This window comes from Osmerus eperlanus, chromosome 9, assembly GCF_963692335.1.
Source record: "Osmerus eperlanus chromosome 9, fOsmEpe2.1, whole genome shotgun sequence".
NCBI lineage: Eukaryota > Metazoa > Chordata > Actinopteri > Osmeriformes > Osmeridae > Osmerus > Osmerus eperlanus.
The window spans coordinates 16,479,236-16,488,844 of record NC_085026.1 but is presented as its reverse complement, the minus strand read 5'-3'; the positions used below and the strand labels follow the sequence as shown (position 1 = coordinate 16,488,844).

Sequence of the window (9,609 nt, the reverse complement as noted above, 5' to 3'; positions counted from 1 at the left end):
CAGGCAGGGAGACAGGCAGGGAGACTGGGAGACAGGCACGGAAGCTGGGAGACAGGCAGGGGAGGCTGGTAGACAGGCTGGGAGGCACGTAGGCAGGCAGGCAGGCAGGATGACAGGGAGGCAGGGAGACAGACTGGCAGACAGGCATACAGACAGACAGACAGCCATACAAAGAGAAAGACAGGCATACAGAGAGAAAGACAGGCATACAGAGAGAAAGACAGGCAGGCAGGCAGGCAGATAGGGCGGGGAGACTGGATACCTGTGGGACTCTGATTACATAAGCAGCTGCTAATGAGAGAGGTTCTCTTAAAAGGGCTGTGAGTTCAAACGATCACGACAGTGGCGCTGGCTGACAGATGCAGCCCCAGTGCTGGGGGACTTGATCGCACACACACACACACACATACACACACACACACATACACACACACACACACGTAACACTTACAAACACACACACACACAAAAACAAGTGACACCTACAAACACACACACACACAAACATACTCACAGATTCATAGTTGCACCATGACAAACAGCCTGTGTCTATGTGTTTCTGTGTGTGTGTGTGTTTCTGTGTGTGTATGTGTGACACACGGTGAGGTATCATTAGACAGCACTCAAAGCTGATGACTCACATGACGATCGCTTCTTACAGAGACTCCTCTTACACCGAGCAGGCGGAGAGAAGTCATGCAACATCAACATGATCTGATCTAATCTCCCCTGCCTCCACCTGCCCAAAGCTTCCCAGAAGCAAATCCATCACCAGCTGCAACTATTACTTCTCAGTTCCCAAGCTTTAAAATATATAATATATATATATATATAACGATTTCAGCACGATGAAGGAAAAGCATAAATGAAACGGTGGTTTGGCAGTGATTTATCCTGTCCTCCCCTGACAAGTGCATGTAACAAGGTTAGACCTGAAAACAATGCTTCATCACAACAAACCACATTAAGGCTTCAGGGTAATCGTGTTTGGCTGATTGGGAGCCTGAGAAGAGAGGGCAGTCCTGGCTGACTCGGGAACCTCCGCTGGCTGGCTACGCCTGATCGAGTTACATGGCTGCCTCTGATCGATACCGCCTCTGATGGCGAGAGGCAGCCTGGCTCAGGTCAGCTTCCGTTCTTGTGTTCCTGGAGGGCAGAGGGAGTCAGGTGGCTGAGCAGTTAGGGAATCGGGCTAGTCATCAGAAGGTTGCTGGTTCGACCCCTGGCTCTGCCAAATGACGTTGTGTCCTTGGGCAAGGCACTTCACCCTACTTGCCTCGGGGGAATGTCCCTGTACTTACTGTAAGTCGCTCTGGATAAGAGCGTCTGCTAAATGACTAAATGTAATGTAAATGTAATGTAATGTGATGTTCCCAACCTGAGACCCAGATTGTGTCTCTCCTCACACCCAAGCCTCTTCCCATGTTACATCGCCCACGTGCAGGCTGAACGTAAGCTTGTTCACAACACAACCAATACACACACACACAGTAGACGCACTTCTAGGAAAGTGATTTTATTGTTTATACAGTCATCTGGCTTGCGACCAAGCGATAAAAAAAAAAAAGAAAGTGCGGCTTTCATATCCGAACCGTCCACAGAGAGATTGTTTAGACGGTGTCCCCTGCTCATGTCTCCTGTCTGCAGCACACAGCTGTCCCACACCTGAACTCCTCTGCTTGGACCCTTGTGCCCCTACACGCCTGCCCAAGCTCATACCAGCCATCCCTCCGGCAGCGCACGCAAACAGCCTCGCTTTTTACATAACAAGTACACCGGGTGCTGAAGAGAGCTAGCGTCCGTATCACAGTCTGTGACAGGCCGGCCGACGCAGTGGCGACAACCTGAAGTTTGGAAGGGCAGGAAGCAGACAGGACAGGTGCATGCTGGTCCTGCGGAGGGGATCGGCGTCGTCTCCCCCCGACGTGATTGGAGAACAGGTCACATGGGGTAGAACTGGGAGGCTGCCTCTGAAGACTGGATCTCCACCTGAGCCATCTTGAACTGGGTGCACTGCAGCCACTTGCGCAGGGCGGTGGGCAGGGCTCCAGGAGCCTGGCCCTGCAGACACTGGTGGTTCACTCTGTTCTGGATGGCCTGCAGGCGCAGCTGGAGCCCTGCAGACAGGTGCTGGAGGACGCAAGGATCTTTCTTTATATATCCCTTGTGTTATCTTCGGGTCATTCTGACCCATCAGTCATTGTGACCCACCGTCGTATTACGACAACTTTACCGCATACAAAAACAAAGTGAAGCATTTTCTTTTAACCGTTGGGCTGTCGAAGACCCCCCACATTGCAAAGGTTAAAAGAAAATTATTTTTATTTGTTTTTGTATTGGGTAAAATTGGGTAAACACAACGATGGTTCGTTATGAACCTTTGGGTCATGTGACCCGAAGGCAGCACAAGGGTTAAATATATATATATTTTAATTAATTATACTTAATACTACTACTAATTTTATTTCTACTAATATGTTTATTGTTACGCACCAAAGTACCAAAGCAAATTGCTTGTATGTGTAAACCTACTTGGCAATAAACCAGTTCTGATTCGGATCAAATGAGAGCAGATCTATGAAATGTACATCTATGTTGCTAATGTTAATTTCTGTTTTTGGAGTCAGATAACGTACCTTTAAGTTGGACTGGATCATCGGCAACCACATGGGGATCAGCTGAGAGATGGAGACAGAGAGGAAGGGACATGAATGTCTCAATAATATGACGCTATTACAGACAATTAGACCATAAGGAGTCAGGTGGCTGAGCGGTTAGGGAATCGGGCCAGTAATCCGAAGGTTGCCAGTTCGATTCCTGGTCCTGCAAACTGACGTTGTGTCCTTGGGCAAGGCACTTCACCCTACTTGCCTCGGGGGAATGTCCCTGTACTTACTGTAAGTCGCTCTGGATAAGAGTGTCTGCTAAATGACTAAATGTAAATGTAAATAAGACAGTTCCCTCCAACCTTGACAAAGATGGTTGAGTTGCACTCCTGTAGAGCCTCCATCAGACTGATAACATGTAGACACACCATCTCCACCATCTTGGACAGAAAGATTACAAAAATTAAAATAAAGAATTGTAAAGATTTTTGTTGTTGTTGCAAAGATCCCAAAAATGTGCTAAAAGGCACGTTTACACAGCGAATCACAGTCATCTCCCGCGTTCCTAACGGTCGTTAGTGTGTCCGCGAGGGAGACCCTCCCTCCAGCGGCTCCTCACCACTTTGTTGTGGGCCATGATCTGCAGGATGATGGGGGTGACCCTGCTCCAGAACTCCAGGCCGGTCAGGATGGCGTTGGAGGTGAACTCCGACTGGTTTTGGTTCTGGAGGGCGGGAGATGCGGCTGCCTGCTCACAGTAGATGGTCCAGAGCTGGGCGAACATGAAGGCGTGGAACAGCGAGCACATGTGCAGCACGGACGTCTGGGGAAGGAGACGGGAAGCGGGCGTTCCTAAGTGTTAATTGAACACCAGGAGACCTCGTACTCTGAGAGTTTACGTAAGTCCGCTCTTGTGAGAGAACGCTTTGAGATTCGTCACACGGTTATAAACCAGACTTTCGGTCACGATGCACAACAGAAGACAGTAAATATGGTGTTTAAAGGCCAGTTCACGCTGCCCCAACAATGTCCAGCAAACATTCTGCTGTTGGCTGTTGGGTTTAGAGTGTTTGCTTGGGCAGTGTGACCTGGTCTTTCCAGCCCCCGCCCTCCCCCACCCTCACCCCGCCCTCCCCCACCCTCACCCCACCCTCACCCCGCCCTCCCCCACCCTCACCCCGCCCTCCCCCACCCTCACCCCACCCTCCCCCACCCTCACCCCACCCTCACCCCGCCCTCCCCCACCCTCACCCCGCCCTCCCCCACCCTCACCCCGCCCTCCCCCACCCTCACCCCGCCCTCCCCCACCCTCCCCCCGACCCCCCTCCAGACCTTGGACTGCTCCGGGAAGCCGATGAGGATGACGATGAGGTGGTCTGCGATGTGCGAGCCTGCGTCCAGAGGGATGGGCATGCAGGTGGTGGAGCTCTGGTGGAGGGCACAGTGGGTCAGGGAGCCCAGGAGCAGCCAGGACAGCTGGCGGATGTGGGACACACACTCAATGAACTCCTTGGGCCTGGAGGACAGGGCACAGGTACACGACAACACCGGTGAGGGCAAACCTGGGGGTCAAAAGTCGTCGAATGACGGCTACGGACGTGTTTCTGTCGCTGACGGCGACGGGATCCTCTCACCCCTGCTGCATGGCGGACGGGGGATGGTAGAGCCAGGGTAGGTAGCGAATCACGGCCTTGTTGTCACGGTGATTGCCCTTGCTGATCTCCATGGCAGCCACCTGCGCCAGGCCCACCTTCAGGTTCCCCCCGAAGGTGTCCTCATGGAGAGGCTGACAACAGGCCTTCATGTGGCTCTGGAGAGAGGGGGAGAGGGAGAGAGAGAGAGAGAGAGAGAGAGAGAGAGAGAGAGAGAGAGAGAATAAGAGAGAGAGCGAGAGACCCATAGTTTAGCACATCTGTGAGGTAGACAGAGGCCATGCTAGGTTGCTCCTCACCACCAGGTTGAGCGTCATGGTATTGATGAAGGGAACTCACCTTCAGCTTGGTCAGCGTGTGCATGTCTGCTATGAAGTCCAACAACTCACTGACATACTGTCGCATGCACTCCATGGCAGCTGTCGTGCACTGCCAAACACAGAGCAACCGATTATCAACGGACTAAAACGTTATCTTAACAATATTTTCATTCGATTGTCTAGAATAACTTGTCTTACCCCTGGTAAGGATGAGATCATGTGCTTCTGAATGATGGTGGACTCTGCTAGCCTTGTGCCAATGTCTGCACACACAAACTGGCAACACGAGCGTAACACAAACCAGAGTTATTCTTACAGTTTTCCACTACTATAATATTTCTGTCTAGGCAGAAGAGTGCATGCTGATGGCAGTGAGGGAAGCTGATTGAGGATGAGGGAAGCTGATGGAGGTGAGGGAAGCTGATGGAGGTGAAGGAAGCTGATGGAGGTGAGGGAAGCTGATGGAGGATGAGGGAAGCTGATGGAGGTGAGGGAAGCTGATGGAGGATGAGGGAAGCTGATGGAGGATGAGGGAAGCTGATGGAGGATGAGGGAAGCTGATGGAGGTGAGGGAAGCTGATGGAGGTGAGGGAAGCTGATGGAGGTGAGGGAAGCTGATGGAGGATGAGGGAAGCTGATGGAGGATGAGGGAAGCTGATGGAGGTGAGGGAAGCTGATGGAGGATGAGGGAAGATGATGGAGGTGAGGGAAGCTGATGGAGGATGAGGGAAGCTGATGGAGGATGAGGGAAGCTGATGGAGGTGAGGGAAGGCTGTGCACGGTGCGTTTTCACCTGAACCAGCAGCAGCACGTTTGTGTCCGGGAGAGGGGACTTGAATTTCAGGGCCTGCAGAAGCTCCAGCACCACGATACGAGACATGTAGAACTTGTCCCTCTCCTGGAGACAGATATAAACATGCCTGCTCATGTCCCTACACAACTAGAGACAGATATAAACATGCATGTTCATGTCCCTACGTGACTAGAGACAGAGAGAAGCAGAGGAGCAAGACTAGTCCCAGAAGAGGCACTAATCTCTCTCTCTCTTTCCCTGTCTCTCCCTCTTTCTCTCCCTCGCTCTCTCTCTCCCCCTCGCTCTCTCTTCCTCTCTTCCTGTTCATTCCCTCACCACAAACGCCTCGCTGCCTGTTTACAAAATACACGGTCATTCTTTTCCTCCATAGTTCTCTTTTCCCCTCTTTCCTTCTCTCCTTTTTCTTTCGCTCTCTCTCCTCTCCCAACAGGCCTGTTTACTCTGCTGAAACAGTGGTTCAAGCATGCCCTCATCTATTAGCGTGCTGTGCAAGATGGTCGGCTGTTTATTTTGTTGTCGTTAATGTATGCATAGCTTTCTGTGCATGCTCTCATAATTGAAAGTTAATGGCGCGTTACCTTGTTTAATAATGGCCTTCCTCCCAGCCAGATATTCTAATGCACATATTTTCTCCTTAACTTTTTCTTGAACTGTTTGAGCGAGAGTTCGGCTCACCTCAGAGCCAGCGAAGGCACATCAACATTTCAGCAGCAATCCTTCACGTTGACTCTCGTATTGAAAAAAATATCTGAATTATATAGAGAGGATTAAACTAGGTGGGGGAAAATCAATAATGTGGTGGACATAAAGTAGGCTGTGTTGGCAGAGGAGGCAGGCGGAGGAGCCATCCGTTGTATCTCTGGAGACAGGCCTTGTTCCAGCCCCCTCTGACAGACTCCCTCTCAGCCTCACATCATATATCTTCAGGCCATACCCCCCCCCCCCCCCCCCACCAATCATGTTCATCAATACCAGCTGATTGCCTACTTAATCACCTGTGACACTCCTGTCACATTCCTGTCTGGACAGAGGTGTGACCCCTGAGATATGAACCTGGGACTGTTGTGTGTCCGCGCTAGGGACTCTAACCTCTGACTAGCGACAGATCCTAACTTCCTGTTCCTCCGGCCGTGAAGGGACTCGCTCTCATTAGACGGTCGCTGTCCAAACACACAGTTTCTGTTTGAATGGAGTCACGCCTTGCGGTTTACCTTGTTGAAGGTTTTGTAACAGAGGCCGCAAAGCTCCACCAGGTAGGAGAGGCTGAAGATGCCGTACTGGATGACGAAGCTCAGCAGCTTGGAGAAGGGCTCCAGTAAGCTCTGAAGAAGAAGAGGAGGAGGAAGAGAATCAGGAAGAGGAGGAGCAGGAGGAGGAGGAGGAGGAAGAGAATCAGGAAGAGGAGGAGCAGGAGGTGGAGGAGGAGGAGGAAGAGAATCAGGAAGAGGAGGAACAGGAGGAGCAGGAGGAGGAGGTGGAGGAGCAGGAGGAGGAGGAAGAGAATCAGGAAGAGGAGGAGCAGGAGGAGGAGGTGGAGGAGGAGCAGGAGGAGGAGGAAGAGAATCAGGAAGAGGAGGAACAGGAGGAGCAGGAGGAGGAGGAGGAAGAGAATCAGGAGGAGGAGGAGGAGGAAGAGGGAATGGAGGAAGAAGGTAGTTGAAGAGAAAGACAAACAAGAAGGTAAGCTTCAGGCCTGGAAGGCAGCGGCTCATCCATCAGACACGCGTCTCAACATGAACACAACAGGAAGCTGGCTCAGCTCACCCGCGTGGCGCTGGTGGTCGGGATCTTGAGCAGGCAGATGAGGATCCTCAGACCGGAGTCCAGGTGACACTGGGGGGGAGACAGACGGTTAACTGGTTACGAGCGCAGGAGAGGGAGCCTGAGCCCCTACCCCTGGCGTGGGCGAGCGGGCACCTTCAGAGGCAGCACAGAGGGCAGCCGGGTGAGGAAGGTCTGGAACTGGTTGCAGATGGTGGTCCACAGGTTGCTGGGGGAGTCCATGGGCAGAGCCTCCATGAAGGTGGCGATGTTCTCCAGGCAGTGCAGCATAGTGCCCCCTGCTGGCAGGCTCTTCTTGTTGTTTAGACCCTGCAGGACGGAGGGATAACAGGGTTATATAATGAAGATCTCTTGGCAGAGCAATTACATTTGTTATGAATGTTATTTAAGATTGTATTTGCCGGGGCTGGGGTCAGTGTGGTTTAAAGCAGTGATGGGTGATTGTGCAGCGCGGATGTGCTGTGGAAATCAGTCACATTTGCCACAAGGCCTGTATCTTACAACATCAGTTGGAAGTAAAACAGTTTTAATAACCAAAGAGGCAGTGAACAGTAAACATGACTGACTGGCTGGCTGAGCATGAACACACAAAGCACACACTGTTCATCCAGCGTTGTTCTACCCTGACAGCACAACATTTTCTGTCGAGTCGATCACTACTTGGACAACAGCGCTCCCTGCTGGCTGAGCGTCAGAAGTGAAACGTGAAGCGTTAGCCACAGACATCCAGCAGGCTTTCATCCTTCCACCCATGAGCCAGGGAAAAGCCCACCTCCAACAGCTGGTTCAGCGCGGCCACAGAGCTCAACTCGTTAAAGTCGATGAGGGAAGAAGCCAGGGTCCTGAGGAAGCTCACATCTGGAACACAGGGAGGGGGGACACAGAGGGTAAAGGTCACAGCTCGTCCCTGTGGAGGGGGGGGGGGGGGGTGGGAAGGAGGGGGGGAGGGGGGGGAATATGGGGCAGAGGGGCGGACCTTTGATGTTGCTCTGGAAGAGCTGGGGCAAGATCCCGTTAGGAGCCAGCTGGTGAAACACACATCGCAGGAACTGCTTGGCCACGCCCGCCGCGTTCCCCGGGATCAGCAGGCTGCACACACACACACACACACACACACAGAACAGCTGTACCCATCTTTATCTGTACCCTTCTGTCCAAAGCATTGCCGTCAATATGTGCTGACTGCATTCAGCTTTGTTTAAAATACGTCACGACGGATGTGGCGTTTCATACCTTTCAGCTTGTCCAGAGCAGTTGCCACTGGAAGCCAGCCTGAAACGAGACGTGTTGATGAGAGTGCAGACACACACACAGAGAAGCACAGTGAGCAACTGGCTCTTCACTTCACTTCAAGTTCATCCACTTTATTCGGCCTCAAGGGGCAGTTTGGAGAAGCATGTAGAGAAGGACCATTAACGAGTAACATGATACAGGAAACTTTGCATGTGAAAGGCACACAGTGAAATACAGTACATCTGCATGTACAGGTGTGTGGGGAGGTCTTTCATGTACAGGTGTGTGGTCAGGTCTGTCATGTACAGGTGTGTGGGGAGGTATTTCATGTACAGGTGTGTGGTCAGGTCTGTCATGTACAGGTGTGTGGTCAGGTCTGTCATGTACAGGTGTGTGGTCAGGTCTGTCATGTACAGGTGTGTGGTCAGGTCTGTCATGTACAGGTGTGTGGGGAGGTCTTTCATGTACAGGTGTGTGGGGAGGTCTGGTGTGTGGTCAGGTCTGTCATGTACAGGTGTGTGGTCAGGTCTGTCATGTACAGGTGTGTGGGGAGGTCTGGTGTGTGGTCAGGTCTGTCATGTACAGGTGTGTGGTCAGGTCTGTCATGTACAGGTGTGTGGGGAGGTCTGGTGTGTGGTCAGGTCTGTCATGTACAGGTGTATGGTCAGGTCTGTCATGTACAGGTGTGTGGGGAGGTCTGGTGTGTGGTCAGGTCTGTCATGTACAGGTGTGTGGTCAGGTCTGTCATGTACAGGTGTGTGGGGAGGTCTGGTGTGTGGTCAGGTCTGTCATGTACAGGTGTGTGGGGAGGTCTGGTGTGTGGTCAGGTCTGTCATGTACAGGTGTGTGGTCAGGTCTGTCATGTACAGGTGTGTGGGGAGGTCTGGTGTGTGGTCAGGTCTGTCATGTACAGGTGTGTGGTCAGGTCTGTCATGTACAGGTGTGTGGGGAGGTCTGGTGTGTGGTCAGGTCTGTCATGTACAGGTGTGTGGTCAGGTCTGTCATGTACAGGTGTGTGGGGAGGTCTGGTGTGTGGTCAGGTCTGTCATGTACAGGTGTGTGGGGAGGTCTGGTGTGTGGTCAGGTCTGTCATGTACAGGTGTGTGGTCAGGTCTGTCATGTACAGGTGTGTGGGGAGGTCTGGTGTGTGGTCAGGTCTGTCATGTACAGGTGTGTGGTCAGGTCTGTCATGTACAGGTGTG

At 52.2% G+C, this 9,609-nt stretch overlaps 1 protein-coding gene across 10 annotated transcripts in view; it reads right to left on the bottom strand.

Moving 5' to 3' along the window:
* Positions 1 to 1,506: 1,506 nt before the first annotated feature.
* Positions 1,507 to 9,609, bottom strand: part of LOC134026489 (protein unc-79 homolog) — a 39,410-nt gene continuing 31,307 nt past the window's right edge. For all 10 annotated transcript variants that reach the window (XM_062469295.1, XM_062469297.1, XM_062469298.1 and 7 more), the window contains 15 exons: positions 8,408 to 8,446; positions 8,151 to 8,263; positions 7,947 to 8,032; positions 7,310 to 7,483; positions 7,157 to 7,225; positions 6,604 to 6,714; positions 5,372 to 5,476; positions 4,777 to 4,854; positions 4,598 to 4,687; positions 4,241 to 4,416; positions 3,939 to 4,122; positions 3,226 to 3,429; positions 2,969 to 3,046; positions 2,637 to 2,678; positions 1,507 to 2,130 (listed from right to left, as the gene is read on the bottom strand). In XM_062469295.1, coding sequence (XP_062325279.1) covers positions 1,942 to 2,130; positions 2,637 to 2,678; positions 2,969 to 3,046; positions 3,226 to 3,429; positions 3,939 to 4,122; positions 4,241 to 4,416; positions 4,598 to 4,687; positions 4,777 to 4,854; positions 5,372 to 5,476; positions 6,604 to 6,714; positions 7,157 to 7,225; positions 7,310 to 7,483; positions 7,947 to 8,032; positions 8,151 to 8,263; positions 8,408 to 8,446 — 1,738 coding nt within the window. In that variant the 3' untranslated portion in view covers positions 1,507 to 1,941. The remainder of the gene's footprint in view (positions 2,131 to 2,636; positions 2,679 to 2,968; positions 3,047 to 3,225; positions 3,430 to 3,938; positions 4,123 to 4,240; positions 4,417 to 4,597; positions 4,688 to 4,776; positions 4,855 to 5,371; positions 5,477 to 6,603; positions 6,715 to 7,156; positions 7,226 to 7,309; positions 7,484 to 7,946; positions 8,033 to 8,150; positions 8,264 to 8,407; positions 8,447 to 9,609) is intronic.